Below are 18,662 nucleotides of genomic sequence, written 5' to 3' on the forward strand. Positions count from 1 at the left end.
ATTGTTGTGCGCTTTACTCATGCAATATATTTCGTGTTGAAAGCCCTTAATTTAAAAAAAAATCAAGTAAGTTGAAAGGAAAGCGGTTTTTGTACCCAGGATATCGGAACTGGAAGGAGAAGTAATTGATCTCCATCAGTGCGGAGCCTGCGAGTTTATATTCCTGTCGTTATCTTATACCACAATAGTGACAACATCATGGTATACAAATGTCTTAACAGGATACATGGAGACGTCTGATTTTATCTGCATCACCCCGACCATACCAACTTACAGACCTGCCAACCCTTGTCATTCTAACGTGAAGCCTCAAGTGTAGCAATTTACAACTTTTGTTGTTTTAATTTTCAGTGAGCAAATGGTGTTAAAGTCTAGCATTTTCTAAAATGTATTCCCATATTGTTTATTATGCCATCTTGCACAAGAATAGACATTTTAAATAAAGTTTCAATAGAATGCAAGTACATAAAATGCCTTTAGAGAGTATCTGCAGGGCCACCTTTCAGTGTAGATTATGTTTTATGACCCATTTTGTGACTGCTACTCGGAGTGGGAAGCAGAAATGAGTACCCGAACTCACAAAAAAGAGGGAGCTGTTGCTTGCTTGAGATTATTTGTGTAAGCGTAGCAGTTACATGTAGGATGCTATGCTTCTACACAGTTGGCAGCTCTGAATTTACATTCTGTCTTTGAAACTACAGAAATGACTGTCCAATGAACAGCAACAAAAGCTAAGTTTACAATTAACTTCATATTTTCTGCACTAGAGCTTTTATGTACCCAGGATATCGGAACTGGAAGGAGAAGTAATTGATCTCCATCAGTGCGGAGCCTGACAGTTTATCTTCCTGTCGTTATCTTATACCACAATATGGTCAACATCATGGTATACAAATGTCTTAACAGGGTAAATATAGAAGTCTGAATGTAAGTAATTGTTGTGCACATTACTCATGCAATACATTTTGTGTCCAAAGCCCGTAATTTTAAATATAATACTATAGTTATACTGCATTAACTGATTTAAGTCTTTGAAAGTACAGAAGTGTCTGTCCCATGAAGAACAACAGATAAAAAGCTAAGTATACAATTAACTACATATTCTCGGCACGAAGAGTTTTATGTACCCAGGATATCGGAACTGGAAGGAGAAGCATTTGATCTCCATCAGTGCGGAGCCTGACAGTTTATGTTCCTGTCGTTATCTTATACCACAATATGATCAACATCATGGAATACAAATGTCTTAACAGGATAAATCGAAACATCTGAATTTTATCTGCATCACCCCTACCTTACTCAGACCTGTTTACCCTAAACCCGAGGCAAGAGTACTTTCCCAAAAAGTTGAGTGTATTTTCCAAAAAGTTGGTGTACTTTGCATTAATTTGCAAGCAAAGCCATATGGGCTAGGGAAAATGTACGCGTGGGTGCAAACGTGTTTGTGTAAGAATAGCATGTCTTGTGAACACCTTCAGAATTTAACTCCTTCAAATACAACAGGGATAAAAGTAAAACAATTTTATTTACCTGTCAGTTTATTGCATTATAACTAGTGTCTTCCAAACAGATTGATAATGAAAAGATGAAGTTCGTGAAATAACATCTGCGGTTGACAGTGGCAAGTTCATTTTTACAATCATCTCAGAAAACATTGCTTCAGCACGGACTAGAGCCTTTTCTTCTGGCAGGATTTGCTTTGCGGGAATGAACTTCATAATTCCTTGGCAGCTTTCAGCGGATTTCTTTGCAGCAACCTTGTCCAGGTGAGTTTTGGAACTGCAGTGTCGTTCGATGTCATATTTCCCAGCATGGGCAATGGAGAAATCTGATTTACAATACTTGCAGTGTGCATGACTTTTCCCCATAGTAGACTCCACAATTCTTGGCTCTTTCTTATATTTCTCCAAGAAAATCTGCTGCTTCTGCTGTTTAGATTTGGTACAGTCATCCGAAACTGGCACATTTTTCCGCTTCATTTTGCCACGATTGTCCAGACGATCGCACATGCCAACAACTGAACAAGGTTTCCACAGCTGAAGACTCGCTGTCATGGTTATCTCCCTTCGACCGAAACCGGTATCAGTTGTACCATCCCGTAATCAGCACACCAACACCGGAAAACTGGATCGCACATGCCAACAACTGAACAAGGTTTCCACAGCTGAAGACTCGCTGTCATGGTTATCTCCCTTCGACCGAAACCGGTATCAGTTGTACCATCCCACGAAGGGCGCAGTGGCGTGGTGGTAAGACGTCGGCCTCCTAATCGGAAGGTCGTGTGTTCGAATCCCGGTCGCTGCCGCCTGTTGGGTTGTATTTTCGTCTGCTCGAAATGTGCGCAAAAGCAGACCTGTTTACCCTCCCGGATTGTCCGGAATTATTACGGATTTGGGGTCGTAATTCCGGTATTACGGATCGCTTTGATAGTTTCCGAGAAAAGTCCAACGTTAAGGTGGTGTCTACGGACGGCCGGCCGTCCGGCCAGCCGGCCGGACAGACTAACACTGACCGATTACATAGTCACTTTTTCTCAAGTGACTCAAAAATGAATATAATTTACTCTTTTTTTTATAAAGGGATTGAGCTTTTTGTATGCAGGATATCGGAACTGGAAGGAGAAGTAATTGATCTCCATCAGTGCGGAGCCCGAGAGTTTGTGTTCCTGTCGTTATCTTATACCACAATATGATCAACATCATGGTATACAAATGTCTTAACAGGATAAACCAGGAAGTCTGAATCTAACTGTAAGGCTTCTTTTTAAGCCTACTGTCTATATGATACTTACCGAGACAGTACTATTCTTGCACATTATCTATTATAGGCCGAAAAAATTGGACAAAACGCTGAGTGGGTACAATTATCTCCCATAACCATGCGCCACCGTGGATCCCAAGCACTGTCCGAGTGCTTCCCCCTTACAGGATGTAGGTGGCGCGTCCTCTTTCTTTATGAGCTGCAGACCCTCAAAAAGCCCATAACATATCAAGAGGGGAGGCGGGAGGGAAACTCTAATAGTACTGTCTCGGTAAGTATCATATAGACAGTAGGCTTAAAAAGAAGCCTTACAGTCAATATAACACTTACCTCGACAGTACTATTCTTGCACAGAATACCAGAGTGGTGTGAGGGTGATATGTAGAGTATTAAACTCCTTAATCAAAATCACTTAAATCCAAGGATTAAGATACCCAGGCAATTTTCGAACAGTACTACCGTAAAAGAAAATATACCCAAGAAACATACCTTAGACTGACGTGACCATGCTAGCAACCACTGCTGTGTGGTGAACTCAATGTCAAAGTCCAGGCCACTCAAAGCTTGACTACCACTGAGTCTACGGCAAGTGGCTAAAGCGATGAGGAACAATTAGTCTTAAAAATCAGCAACTTGATACTGATGCCTGCCAGGGGTTCAAACTCATTGCTACGCAGGAGTTTGAGGACCAGAAAGACATCCCCCTTGGGAAATGAAACCCGAGGTTTAGACACCGCTGCATTGCTAATACCCGAAAGGACATTAGCGATGAGGGAGGACCTGATCAAGTGTTCAGTTCTGCGACCAGTAGCGGCCGCAATCGTGGAAGCGATGGCAGATCTGTATCCAAGAAGAGTCTTAGAAGAAAGACTCTTCTTTTGATACACTTCCACCAGGAAGTTGGCCAAGTCCTGTGTTGAGGGATAAAGCGGCTTTATCCCCTTGGACAAGGCGAAGGTGGCCCAAGCTCTCCAGCGTAAGTCGTAGAGCTGATTAGTTGATCGCCTCTTAGCGTTCAAGGAAAACTCTACTGAACTCTTGTGCAATCCTAGTGCAAGCAGTTTGGAGCGCACAAGAGCCATGCGGTCAAGCACAGACTCTCTGGACGTGGATGAGGGAGGCATGATCGAGGCTGGAGCAGACCTCCCCCGTCCAGATCCAGAGGTAGAGGGTCTACGTGGGTGAGACCGCGAAGATCTGGAAACCACGGAGCTGTTGGCCAGTAAGGCGCGACCAAAATCAGTCTTGGTCGTTCCTGCAGATATTTTGCCAGCACCCTCGGAATCAGAGATGTCGGGGGATAGGCGTAAGCATCGAGGAGCCTCCACAAGAGAGTGAATGCGTCCAAGTGGAACGCATTCATGTCTCGAAAGGGGCTGACGTACCTGGGAAGCCGAGCGCTGAATCGAGTTACGAACAGATCGATCAGAGGACGGTCCCACCTTGCCCACAGACGCTGTAGAACGTTGTGAGCGATGGTCCATTCTGTGGAGAGAACCTGATCGCCCCGACTGAGAATGTCGGCCAGGGCGTTCAGTTTCCCCGGAACGAACTGGACTGACATCCGGACCTGATTGGTCTGGCACCAGAGCAGAATCTCCTCCGCCAACAGGGAGAGGGACCGAGAATTGGTGCCCCCCTGGTGGCGAAGGTAAGCTAAGCATGTGGTGTTGTTGTCCCCGTTGAAAATCAGAGGGGCCAAGGACAGGCCGAATGGGAGGGCCCGAAACTCGAACACCGTGCCCTCCCAAACGAACCGGAGCAGATGTCGGTACCCCGGGGCCACCAGGATGTGGAAGTAAGCATCCTGGAGGTCCCAGACATGGCCCAATCGTTTGGCCGGATGGCCAACCGGACCGACGAAGGGGTTTCCATCTTGAACTTGCACCTGTGAAGGTACAAGTTCAAGGTGGAGAGGTCCAACACCGGCCTGAACCGGCCGTCCTTTTTGGGGACGGTGAACAGGCGGGAGCAGAACCCCAGAGAAGGCTGAGAAAGGGGGTAGACCGCCTTCTTCTCGACCAACGAGTTCACCTCGTCCTGAAGAGCCTGCCATCTGGCAGGCTCTCGAGGAGGGGGGAACGTCCAAGGTAGAGCGGACAATGGAGGTTGTGACGACAGCGGTAGAGAAAACCCCGACCACACCACCCTCAAGAAAAACTGGTTGGAGACCAGTCTGCCCCACATGCCGCGGGCCCGAAAAAAAAGGGAACCGCCGGACGAAAGAGGGGCAACTTGAGGGGGCGTCAACGTAGGGCCGGGACTCACTGAAAATTCTGCTGGCGGGCAGGCGCAGGCTTGCGACCACCCCCCCTGGTGGTGCTGCTTCCCCTTACCTGTCTGAGCACCCTTCGTCTTGCTTGGGAACGCAACAGGCGCCTAAGAGGAGGAAGAAGGAGGCAGTGAAACTGGCTTCTTCTTCTTCTTCTGAGGCTGGGAGCTGGAGGTGACTGTAGCACTTCTCTTACTCCCCGCCGCCGTCGCCGAAGCAGCGAGGCCAACCATCAGAGAATCAGTGTTCCTCTGGCGTGTGGACTCCACCACAGAACGAACAGTGTCCGGATGAAAGAGGGAAGAAGGCTGAGGAAACGTGTTCCTCAGACTCTTCCTCATATCCGGAGGCACTATAGAAGTAGGCAGAAAATGATCACGGAACAGGGCCAATAAAGTGGACCAGTGTTCCAATGGCCAATTCTGCCGACGTCTCACGCACGATCGCACGGCATGCAAAGCCCGATCCACTCGAACCGTGTCAAGGACCCGAGTGGAATCGGACTCTGCCCGATTGGGAGGGTCCAACAGTGTGGACAGCGTGCTCATCCATGTCAAGGCCTGTGATTGGGCCTCGACTGTGGAAGAAACGGTGGCCTCAAGATTGTGGAACGAAGCAGAGCTCAGTTCCACCTTCTTGACCGAAGGCACCTCCCCAACGAACACATCACCGTCAGCCCCACCCTAAACACTCGAAGTCTGGAAAGGGAGAGTTCGAGAGTCAAAGGGAAAAGGGAGGGACGAAACAGATTGGACACGAGGAAACAGTGGAGGTGCGCCTCCCGAAGGAAAGCATGGCACTGAACCCGCGTCCTCCCGAGGAACATAGGTCGCGTTTGCACGTGAATCTGTACTCCTCAGGCGATGTGCTGCCGCTTCCACCGTGGCACTTAGACTAGGGTGGAACGCGAATTGCCGGCGGCCGGATCGTTCATAAAACGAGCCGCCGGCAGACGCGGCGTGAGCCTCCCGCGCCCGGGCCGAAGCGGACTCAAAGGACGAGAGGGCGTCTCAGGGAAGGACGTCCTGAAACTGTTCAAACGTCCTTCTAGCTGTGCGAGGACGAGCCTCCTGCCTCTCGTCCTCAGACCCCGGGTCCACGTCCTGTGTGTCAACACTAGACGACAGACGCTTAAGAGAGGCATCCGTGACGTCAAGACGCCGCGTGATGTCTGTCATGTACTGTTGGAAAGTACGAAGCATAGCTTCGGAAGTTCCATCAGAAACCGGCAAGGGTAGAGTTTCAGTGTTAACCTCAGGGCGACCCTGATCCTCCTCCCTATCGTCCTCCGACTCACTCTCCTCTTCACTTCCCGACAACTCCTCAAAAGCAGGAGTGTAGGGAGCTTGAGGGGGAAGAGCCGAAAGCGATGAAGCAGGCTGTGAAGAAACGCCCACAGAAGCAAGAGGCCGCGAAGACCCCTGCCCCAAAGACGAAACGTCTCCAGCAGCCGAAGGGGGAGAAAAACAACAACCCTGCGACTGTTGGGTCAGCCCAGCCAACGAACCCCCGCCATTTATAGACTGAACAGGAACCCATCGGGTCTGATCAGAAAAGAAATGGTCCGGTCCGGTCGGGGGTGCCGATCCGGTCCGGTAGGGTGGTCCGGTCCGGTGCCGTACCATCCGGAGGTCCCGTTCAGCACCGAACCATCGTACCCACAGAAGTGTTCGGGTGGTTAGGTCCGGACGTGGACATACCGTACCATCCGGACCCGTAGGTCCGGTGGTCCGGTATGGTCCGGTTCGGTGCCAGACCATCCAGACCAACAGAGGTGGTCGGGTGGTCCCGCACCGGACCATCCGGACCCGTAGGTCCGGACCCGTAGGTCCGGTACCATCCGGAGGTCCTGTTCGGCACCGAACCATCCGTACGCACAGAAGTGTTCGGGTGGTTCGGTCCGGGCGTGGACGTACCGTACCATCCGGACCCGTAGGTCCGGTTCGGTGCCAGACCATCCGGACCAACAGAGGTGGTCGGGTGGTCCGGACCGGTCCGGTAGGGTGGTCCGGTGTTCCGGTCCGGTGTTCCGGTCCGGTCCCGTACCATCCGGAGTTCCGGTTCGGTACCGAACCATCCGTACCCACAGAAGTGTTCGGGTGGCTCGGTCCGGACGTGGACACACCGTACCATCCGGACCCGTAAGTCCGGTATGGTCCGGTTCGGTGCCAGACCATCCGGACCAAGAGAGGTGGTCGGGTGGTCCGGTCCGGACCGGACCACCGGTCCAGCACCGGACCATCCGGACCCGTAGGTCCGGTCCGGTCCCGCACCATCCGGAGGTCCCGTTCGGCACCGAACCACCCGTACCCACAGAAGTGTTCGGGTGGCTCGGTCCGGACGTGGACATACCGTACCATCCGGACCCGTAGGTCCGGTTCGGTGCCAGACCATCCGGACCAACAGAGGTGGTCGGGTGGTCCGGACCGATCCGGTAGGGTGGTCCGGTGTTCCGGTCCTGTGGTCCGGTCCCATACCATCCGGAGGTCCCGTACGGCACCGAACCATCCGTACCCACTGAAGTGTTCGGTCCGGACGTGGACCTACCGTACCATCCGGACCCGTAGGTCCGGTGGTCCGGTATGGTCCGGTTCGGTGACAGACCATCCGGACCAACAGAGGTGGTCGGGTGGTCCGGTACCGGACCATCCGAACCCGTAGATTCGGTCCGGTCCCGTACCATCCGGAGGTCCCGTTCGGTACCGAACCATCCGTACCCACAGAAGTGTTCGGGTGGCTCGGTCCGGACGTGGACATACCGTACCATCCGGACCCGTAGGTCCGGCATGGTACGGTTCGGTGCCAGACCACCCGGACCAACAGAGGTGGTCGAGTGGTCCGGTCCCGACCGGACCACTGGTCCGGTACCGTACCCTCCGGACCCGTAGGTCCGGTGTGTTCCGGTTCGGTGGTCCGGTCCCGACCGAAACACTGGTCCCGTACCGTACCATCCGGACCCGTAGGTCCGGGGGGTCCGGCAAGGGCCAGAGGTACTGTCCCGCACCGGACCCTAAGGTCCGGTACGGTCCCGTACCATGGGTCCCGTCCGGACCAAACCCGGAGGTCAAGTCCAGTCGGGACCCGTGGGTCCGGTTCGATCCCGACCCGTAAGCCTGGAACGTTCCGGACCCTTGGTCCGGACCATCCGTCACCCGAACACCAGACGCTAAGGAATGGCGTGGGGTCAAGACGGTCCGGTCGGAGGTGTCGGTCTGAGCAACAGAAACAATGTTCCCGTCGCCCTGACCATTCGACAGAAGTACCACGTTCTGTCGAACACCTCCACGTCCAGTAACTAGTCGGCCGGAGCGTTTCAAGAGGGACAGCCACCAGTCACACGGACGTCAGAGGGAACCGTAGTAGCAGTGGTCGTAGGCACGAAGCCTGAAACCCCTGCCCCCACAGGACCGCCCTGAACGGGGTCAATTCGCATCCCAACCCCAGCGGGGAGGGAATTCAGAGACCCCGTCATCTCCTCCGATCTCCCCCCCCAGGAGGCCGAAACTACTGTCAAAACAGCAGCAGACGACCCAGCGAGGGAGTTCAGAGGAGGACCCGTGTCCCTCCTGGCTTCCACAGCGGTGGAAACCGAGGAGGGCACAGGAGAGGCACCGGAAAAAGAAAGATTTTAATGCCAACTGCACCCGGTGTTCCCAGGCGGTCACCCATCCAAGTACTAACCGGGCCCGACGTTGCTTAACTTCGGTGGTCGGACGAGAACCGGTGTTTTCAACGTGGTATGGCCGTTGGCTGTCAAAACCTGAGTCTCTCCAGTAGCCCCTAGATCGGATTCACCAACCCCCAAAGAGGGTTGGGAATCGACCTGCCCCCGGATTCGAGCCAGGGGGGAGAAGGAAACCTTCCCCCCAGGCTTGAAACCGGGAGGAGCTGAAGCCTGAGACTGAGGGCCGGACAACGGCGTCGAAGGGGGGGAAGCCTGTTCCACTGAAGGAGAAGGAGAAAGAAGCTTTTTCTTTCCCCTCGACCTTCCCCGAACCTTCGACGGCGCAGCCCCGCCCGAAGTCCCAGGCTCAAGCCCAGCCTGTTTGAGCAAGCTCGCATTGAGCTTGCTCAAACAGGCTTTCTCCGCCCTCCCTCGCCGCAAACGCAAAGCGTTTGGGGAGGGAGAGTCGGAGCGCCGAAAGATCCCCTTCTCCGTGCGTAAAACATGACGCTGGGCGCCCGGAGAAGGGTTGCCCCCGGCAGACTCTGGTTCCGTAGAACCAGAGCCCAAAACAGGACGAGACATCCTACCTCGCCCTGTACGTACCCTTAAAGACCGAGAATTAACAAAATTCAAAGAAAATTTAGGTCAATACTCAAGTGAATGCGGCGAAACGAGAAGCAGACGACCGGTCACCACGAAGTAGGACGGGAGGCACGCCGAGTCCGCCACACAAAAACGGAGGCACAAGTTGAAGGAAACACAACGTAGCCTCAAGCCAGAAGTGGAATAACACACAATAATCCAACAGGTGATAGTCCACACAGAAAAGGAGCCTCTTAGTCCAAAATAATCCGGGAGCGTAGCAGAAACACAGCCGGTCTGACACGCGCGAAAAAAGAAAGAGGACGCGCCACCTACATCCTGTAAGGGGGAAGCACTCGGACAGTGCTTGGGATCCACGGTGGCGCATGGTTATGGGAGATAATTGTACCCACTCAGCGTTTTGTCCAATTTTTTCGGCCTATAATAGATAATGTGCAAGAATAGTACTGTCGAGGTAAGTGTTATATTGACTGAATCCTTTCCAACTTACTTGAGTCAAGCTGAAGACAGTATGTAAAGCTGACAATTTCAAAATGTACTAATGTTCTACCTAACCACATGAGTGCCCTGCTTAAAGTGCCAGAACTGAGACAATCATTGTTTCTACTTTAATACACAACTGCCTGCCCAATGAACAGCAAAAACAATATCAAACAATAAATACAATTAACTACATGTTTTTAAGGATTGAGTTATTTGTACCCAGGATATCGGAACTGGAAGGAGAAGTAATTGATCTCCATCAGTGCGGAGCCCGACAGTTTATATTCCTGTCGTTATCTTATACCACAACACAGTCAACATCATGGTATACAAATGTCTTAACAGGGTTCATTGCGAGCATATGACGATTCTGCACATTACATCTTTGCAGAAGTATGTGGGTGCCACGTGCAACATGCCAGCATTGAGTCATTCATTCAGTCTTTGGAAATGCAAAACTTTGACCAAAACTTAACAAATCAAAAAATAATTAAGCAATGAATACAATTAACTAGTTTTTGCAAGTACAGGAAGTGTTTTTGTACCCAGGATATCGGAACTGGAAAGAGAAGCAGTTGATCTCCATCAGTGCGGAGCCTGACAGTTTATATTCCTGTCGTTATCTTATACCACAACACGGTCAACATCATGGTATACAAATTTCTTAACAGGGTTCAATCTGAATTTATACAACTCCTGCAATGCAACCGAGGGGTGGATTAAATCTAGTTGATTATTTTTAGACAAGTGAGAAATTAGAACGAACTACTTTGATTACACCAAAAATCACACGTGGATTATTCGAAGTAAGAATAAAGAGTGCTAAAAAATAATCAACACTAGAATTTATTTTTAGAACAGTGAAACCCAGACGATTGGACCCTGTTGCGGAAGAATACGTACAACGTTGACTCAAAACTGTAACAACAATGGCTGACGTGTATGAAGTACACGCATACCTCGCCAGGTTTGTTTCTGTGACTAGTCGACAGACGATGCCATTTGCTTTGTGTGTGTTTTTGTTGTTGCTTACTGTACGTGTACAATCCAGTTCTTTAACAGGCAACAAACCTTGCAAATTTCCAGAAGCTGCAATCTGAAGCGACCTATCTCTGATTCTAGCAGACGATCTCTCCAATGTTTAACACAAAATCAGCAAACTCTCCTGTCACATAGAACGTCCATTATATAGTGCAATGTTGAAATGAAGTTACCGGTCTGAAACATTTAGTCGTTTCTTCTGAGACAATCCTTGTTCTCTTATCATCTACAGATTTACCCCAGTCTTCACCACGCGAATTCACAACAGAAGTCAGACTTTCGAACATATACAATCTACGTAGGCAAGCACGATACGTCATGACGTCATATGATTCCTAGCATATTGACGTAATGCTAAACATCCGGTTATCCCGAGTTTTCTCCGTAATACATGTCCGTGGGTTTTTCAATGTTCGGTTATTTCCGTGGCTTCATGCGGAAAGGGAACCGTCGTCTGCTATCAACGACATGGACCATTCTGGTCCTTGTTGCTGACAAAAACATGATTTTAACACAGAATGTAATGTCAGAATAGCTATATAAACGCTATTGTGTTTTAATCGTAGCAATGGGGTCCGATATTTAGACCAGACAAGTATAATGCCGACGAGTCGGAGACTAAGAATAAAGTAAAAGAATAGGGACTATTTGAATGACGCGCATTTGACACTCTGAGTGATTAGGCTGAAATGAAATTGCGTACAAAATGTCGTCTGCATGACGGCATGTTCGACCCGTGTTGTTCGTTGTATAAATAGCTTAAACAATGACGACAACTCGTTGATTACTGGAAAATAAACCACTCGTGGGTATTTGCAGCCGCCTGGTAATTCACTCGTGTGCTCCGCACACTCGTGAATTACCAAGCGGCTGCAAATACCCACTCGTGGTTTATTTTCCAGTAATCAACTCGTGGTCATTGTTTAAGCTCTATATAACTAACACACTACTGGCACAGGAGATAGTATGTAGAGCTGACAACTCCAAGATGTAGTGTCGCTCTACCACTTCAGAATTTGTTTGATAAATCTAAACTTTCTCTTGCCATCAAGCATATATGACTATTCTACAGCACAACTATGTGGGTGTCGTGTGCAACGTAACATGATTTCATCATTCCGTCAGTCTTTGGAAATGCAAAACTGTCTTCCCAATGCAAAAAAAAACACACACACACAATTTCAGGGTTATTCTGGAAATCTGAGTGTAAGTGAATCCGGTATACTTTACTCAGTCATACAAAAGATGAAAACAAAATTACAAATAAATTAAGTAATGCAAACGGTTTGTACCCAGGATATCGGAACTGAACAGAGAATTGGTCGCTCTCCATCAGTGCGGAGCCCGGGAAGTTCATATTCCTGTCGTTATCTTATACCACAATAGGGCCAACATCATGGTATACAAATGTCTTAACAGGATGCATTACAGTGCTGTCTCTTCAGCACACTGATGCATGACAAATTCTACGTGCAGCACAAACCCCATTCAACATTCAAATTTCTCCCTCTCTCTCCAGTCTCTTTCATCAGTCCTTACCCTGGAATCCCACTCATTGAGAGACTTGATGTTGATGAACTGCAGGTCATTGTTGGGTCCGTACATCACAGCGTCATGCTCACAGCGTGCTATCAACACAATGTCGTTTCCCAGATCCCACTTGCGATACCTGGAAGACAGACCGACATTATATTAAATCTGCCCATTGTGTACATACTGGCTTGTTCTGTGAAAGCAACAGATTCCATGAAAATAATAGTAGTGGTAAATACTGTTCAATGTGCAGTCTTGCCACGTTCTAAAACAGGTACAAATCTAAGATATTTTGCTCAAACTAGTATTTTATGACCTGGCTTCAAACGAGAATAATGTCAATTAAGTGACACTGCACATTTAGAGAATTCTGTTCTCCAAAGCAATATATTGTGAGAGTGAGTGTTTGGGAAATCCCACACACTCCACCACATTACTGACACTTGTGATAAGATCAGGACACAAAGGTGTTGCATATGATCAGGAACATATTCCATACCTGTATCCCACAGAAGCCACTTCTGTCTCTTCTTCCGTCTGAACAAAGGGGTTCTTGTTCTCAAACACATATTTATCTTCACCCTGTCATACAAAACAACAAACAAGATTAGATCATTTCTATCCATTCTTCTGTAAAGCATGGCAACATCGGATTACCTTATTTCCATCAGTGGGCAACCTGTGTGATTAGTTAATCAGTCGATTCGCTCTCTCTCTTTGTCTCACACACACACATATATGCTATAGGTTAATCAGTCAATTTGCTCTCTCTCTCTCTCTCTCTCTCTCTCTCTCTCTCTCTCTCTCTCTCTCTCTCTCTCTCTCTCTCTCTCTCTCTCTCTCTCTCTCTCTCTCTCTCACACACACAAACGTGCAATTAGTTAATCAGCCCATTCGCTCTCTCTCTCACACACAAACGTGTGATTGGTTAATCAGTGAATTTGCTCTCTCTCGCTGTCTCTCAACTCTCTCACACACACAAACGTGCAATTAGTTAATCAGCCCATTCGCTCTCTCTCTCACACACAAACGTGTGATTGGTTAATCAGCCCATTCGCTCTCTCTCTCACACACAAACAATAAAAACACCGCCATGACAAGCAGACTGACCGGCTTTAAAACTTGCTGGGAGAAGTTGTGGTTGATGAAGGTGGCCTCCAGGGCCAGGTTGCGGGGAGAGTTGATGCTGTTGCCTTCGTCCTGAGGGGGCTCCGTGGCCGTCTCGCTCACGGTCAGCAGGTCAAAATCGGAGTCATCGCGTTTGTCAAAGAACAGCTTGTCGCCGACGCGCTGCACCACGATGTCCCAGGAGTAGGAGGATCGAGTACAGCACATCATGGTGGCTAGGATAGCGTCCGTGGCAAACACGTTGCCTTGAGTTTTGGCCAGCTGAAATGTGTGCCACAGTTACATTTGCAGTCAAACTATCTTGAGTATAACACAATCAAGAAACACTGAAGATGAAGATGCCATGTAATTAAACATTTTCAAGGAGTTCATTGATTTTTTTAACAAACCCGACCACGCTGATTAGGATGGAGAGGTTTTTGGTTGCATTCAGAACCTACAATTCATAAACGTATAACAGCAAAAATGCATCTAACAGCTTAGCATGTGAACAGACGAATTCAATAAGACAAACCTGTGTGATAAAGGTATAAGCAAAGAAGGGGTTTCATGTTTCAGATCGTGTCAATCAATCAAAACAACCAGGCAAACGAAAGTACGGTATTTGGCGAAATCGCCTCCGAGAATAAACAAGTGAAACAAAGAAGAAAAGTGAAAAAGTTTGAAGAAAAATATCACACACACAATTTGTAGTCCCGCCCGGAATAAGCTTTTTGGGGATGATTTACGACTTTTGCAAACCTGTTTACCCCCCAAAATGAAAATCAGGAGTGCAACTTTTTTTTCTTTTATTTTTGGCTCACGTAAGTGTAGCCTATGCGATGATAAACTTTGTCTGTCTGTGCGTGCGTGCGTGCGTGCGTGCGTGTGTGTGTGATAGAAACTTTAACATTTCCGAGTCTATGGATAAAGCTCGCATAAGAAGATTAGTCTCGGTCAAAAGTGTTTGAAGTGTGTGATAGAAACTATTTGAAGACGTCACATTATGACGTAAGAGGGTTAGACGTCACGCAAAGGAATTACTGAAAGTCTCGGTCATTGTTATTGTGAGCGGGCCGAGACTAATTGGCAGATCCAGGGTCTCGCTTTCTTGCACAGTTTCACCTATGCTTACTGTGTGTGTGTGTGTGTGTGTATGTGTGGCGGAGTGATCGAGTTTGTGTTACTGTTTGTCGATTTCTTACGTGAGCCTTGAAGGCTTCGCCTCTTGTTATTTTTATTTTTTTTTTATTTTTATTTTTTTTTTCTTTCTTTTTTTTCTCTCTTTTTTTTTTTCTTCTCTTTTTTTTTTATTAGGAGATCAGACATTGTTAATCACACATGTGCGTGCGGTTTTTTTAAATTTTTTTTTTATATCGGAAGTTTTTTTTTTATATATATTTTTTTTTATAATCATTTTAATTCTTATTAAGTTATTATTGTTTTCCTTCAGTCTCACTCTTTCTCTCAGCTTCACACTCAATGGACAGTAAACAGATCATGGACAATTGTTTTTAATTTTTTTTATTTACATTTATTTACCCTCTCTCTCTCTCCTCTCTCTCTCTCTTTCTCACACTTGTCCACACAACACCTCTCTCTCTCTCTCTCTCTCTCTCTCTCTCTCTCTCTCTCTCTCACACTCACTCCCTAGTCTGTCTTTCTCTGCATCCACTTTCTTTCTCTTCGACTTGTCTGTTTTTTTTTCTGAATTTTGTTCTTCGGAATTTTCTGTCTTCTTCTTTGTTCTTCTTTTTTGCTTCGTCTCTCTCTCTCTCTCTCTCTCTCTCTCTCTCTCTCTCTCTCTCTCCCCCATACTCTGTCGGTCTCTCTCTCCCCCTCTCTCCCATAGTCTGCCAATCTCTCTCTCTCTCTCTCTCTCTCTCTCTCTCTCTCTCTTTCTCTCTCTCTCACTGTCTCCTCTCGTTCTATCTTCTCTCTCTCCACCTATTTTTTTTTTTACACATTTTGTCCTATATTTTCTTCCGTCATCATTTCAGGAATGCAACTGGTACTTTTCAGTAATTTGAGGCATCTTTCAGTAATCTTTTGTATCAACCATAAACCAGCTCGAAAACGATTAAACGACACGTTTGAACGCGCGCTACCATGCAAAACAAGTACAAAATTGATGATAACCATGGTTAACAGTATTGTACTACGCACACAGAAGCTCACACACACACACAAACCCACAACAACAAAGACAAGTGTACTTTATCGAAACAAGAAGAGCAAACGCTCGATCGAGTCACTTTCGCAGTTCTGAATATTATATGAGGCATCAGATGGACAGGAAGAAATTGCTATTCACAACACAATACAGATGTAAATAATTTGATGTAAAGAATAATCCTATAAAGTTTGAATCAAATCCGATGAATAGTTTCAGAGATATGATATTTCAATTTTTTTCCTTCAAGACATACCTGTGACCTTGAAAAAGGTCAAAGGTCACCAAAGCCGACGTCAAAGTGTAGAGGTCACTGGGAGTCACGTTCACATAAAATTTGAGCCCGGTCACTTTTATAGTTTCCGAGAAAAGCCCAACGTTAAGTTGTGTGTTGCCGAACAGAAAAGGCTAGTTATCTCCCTTGTTTTTCTGATAACGTTCGTAAAAGGCTACAGATGTAAATACTTTGATGTAAAGAATAATCCTACAAAGTTTCAATCACATCCGATGAACTTTGTCAAAGATACAAAATGTCTAATTTTTCCTTTGACGCTGACCTGTGACCTTGAAAAAGGTCAAAGGTCAACGAAACCATCGTTAAAGTGTAGAGGTCATTGGAGGTCACGACTAAACAAAATATGAGCCGGATCGCTTTGATAGTTTCCGAGAAAAGTGCAACGTTAAGGTGGTGTCTACGGACGGCCGGCCGGATGGCCGGCCGGACAGACTAACACTGACCGATTACATAGAGTCACTTTTTCTCAAGTGACTCAAAAACACACACAGTATTCAGGGGCGGAGCAAGGAAGCCAGGGGGGGGAGGGGGGGGGGGGGGGGTTACAACCTGGGGTCCAGGGCTTGGGGGGTCTGGCGGGCGAAGCCCCCCTGAAACTGAAGAACTGTAGCTATTTTATAAACAATTTGTGGCTTATCCTTGATTTTAAACATGATCAACTGGTGTCAGCAGCCACTCATTATTTCTTTTAAAGTTAGTATTAAATAATGGCAATTTATTTTCATTGATATCCGCTCCCGACAAAAACACACAATTCACAGACAGAAAATGTTTTTAGTTTTTTTTTACAGACAGAATTGGTTTTTTTTACAGCCGGCGGGGGGGGGGGGGGGGGGGGGGGGGGAGAGAGGCGGAACCCCAGTAAGTAACACACACACACACACCCTAATCCGCCCCTGGACTATTTACCGTCAAGATGCATGTGAACAAACCAAACCACCTTACATTCTGTCATATCAGACATCCTGCTTTAAAACCAGTCATAATAACACTCTCCAGAAGCTACCTTTAAATTTAGAGGACCGATTCGTTTATTTCATTTAAACATTTTCTTTTATGTTTCTCGATGCAAAGAACTGTGATCTTTGCTATATTGGAGAAATATTAATGGAGATCAGTTTTAGACTCGGAAAGACTTGAATTTCGGCAACAGCGCAAGTCACTTATGAGCGCGACCATAGACCTACATCTATGTCTCTGGTGCGACTGGCGTAGCGAGAGATCGGTTCGCAGGTCTGAGGGATTCTGTCGAAGTAGAGACCTCGGTCAAATAAACTCGATGCGAAGCAGGCTCATGTTTTACCAAACATAATTTGGTGTTTTTGTTGTTTCCATGTTCATTTGTGTACTGCATTTTGTTAAACTAATGCTGCGTCTAACCTAGGGACACGTGCCGCGACGTGACTCGTGGCTGACTAGCTTTGTTGTTGCACTGATCTCAATTCGATCACCAAAATACATGTGATTCGCTCTTCTTAGATTTCGCCAGACACCGCCACTTGACTTGATAGTTTTGCTGATATTTCTGTACAACTTTCGCTTTTTTGGTTGGCATTTCGTCCCCACAGAGATCTGCCTTACACTTCGGACCAATGTCGATCGCAAAACCGCGCGGAATCCGACAAATACCTTGCTGCGCACATGCGCAGACAAGGCTGTTCCGGTCAGCCTTGAAATCACAGTCCTGGTGACTACCACAATTTCGACTTCAAATTTTCGCGCACGGAAAACGTTCTCTCGACCAGAATTTCCGGAATTTTCGTTAGATTTCCGTAATACCGGAATTACGACCCCAAATCCGTAATAATTCCGGACAATCCGGGAGGGTAAACAGGTCTGCTTTTGCGCACATTTCGAGCAGACGAAAATACAACATGGCGGCTCTCGCTCTTACAACTATCGCGAGACACAACAAGAAGAGCAAACGCTCGATCGAGTCACTTTCGCAGTTCTGAATATTATATGAGGCATCAGATGGACAGGAAGAAATTGCTATTCACAACACAATGAGTCACGTTCACATAAAATTTGAGCCCGGTCACTTTTATAGTTTCCGAGAAAAGCCCAACGTTAAGTTGTGTGTTGCCGAACAGAAAAGGCTAGTTATCTCCCTTGTTTTTCTGATAACGTTCGTAAAAGGCTACAGATGTAAATACTTTGATGTAAAGAATAATCCTACAAAGTTTCAATCACATCCGATGAACTTTGTCAAAGATATAAAATGTCTAATTTTTCCTTTGACGCTGACCTGTGACCTTGAAAAAGGTCAAAGGTCAACGAAACCATCGTTAAAGTGTAGAGGTCATTGGAGGTCACGACTAAACAAAATATGAGCCCGATCGCTTTGATAGTTTCCGAGAAAAGTCCAACGTTAAGGTGGTGTCTACGGACGGCCGGCCGGCCGGCCGGACAGACTAACACTGACCGATTACATAGAGTCACTTTTTCTCAAGTGACTCAAAAAAACGAAATCTCGCGCGCGCGAGATCCTGATACATCCGGTGTTTCTCTGTACGCTATCTTGTCACGACGACTTGTTGACAAACGAAGATTCACGAAAGAAAGAGAAAAGCGCCGAGTCTTGAGTAGAGAGCTAATAAAGTACCGGTAATCGCTAATCGAGCAAAATGAAAATCCGCGGCGACTTCCATTAGGCGAATGCTATTCAAGTTTAGGTAACGTTTTAGCCGCATCTTTTTATAAGCCGCAATGCGATTTAAAAAAAAAA

General features: G+C 47.2%; 1 protein-coding gene and 1 non-coding gene across 3 annotated transcripts in view; both read right to left on the reverse strand.

Annotated features, from left to right (window-relative positions):
• The window catches only part of LOC138960220 (eukaryotic translation initiation factor 3 subunit D-like), a 39,628-nt gene that overhangs the window by 3,608 nt on the left and 17,358 nt on the right, over window positions 1-18,662 (reverse strand). For both annotated transcript variants that reach the window (XM_070332005.1, XM_070332004.1), the window contains exons 8-10: window positions 13,470-13,748; window positions 12,859-12,941; window positions 12,366-12,495 (exon numbers count right to left, since the gene is read on the reverse strand). In XM_070332005.1, the coding sequence (XP_070188106.1) occupies window positions 12,366-12,495; window positions 12,859-12,941; window positions 13,470-13,748 (492 nt within the window). The remainder of the gene's footprint in view (window positions 1-12,365; window positions 12,496-12,858; window positions 12,942-13,469; window positions 13,749-18,662) is intronic.
• Window positions 8,665-8,783, reverse strand: LOC138960570 (5S ribosomal RNA). Its single transcript, XR_011454045.1, has one exon. It is a non-coding gene; the product is annotated as a 5S ribosomal RNA (ribosomal RNA).

This window comes from Littorina saxatilis, linkage group LG2 (assembly GCF_037325665.1).
Source record: "Littorina saxatilis isolate snail1 linkage group LG2, US_GU_Lsax_2.0, whole genome shotgun sequence".
Taxonomy (NCBI): domain Eukaryota; kingdom Metazoa; phylum Mollusca; class Gastropoda; order Littorinimorpha; family Littorinidae; genus Littorina; species Littorina saxatilis.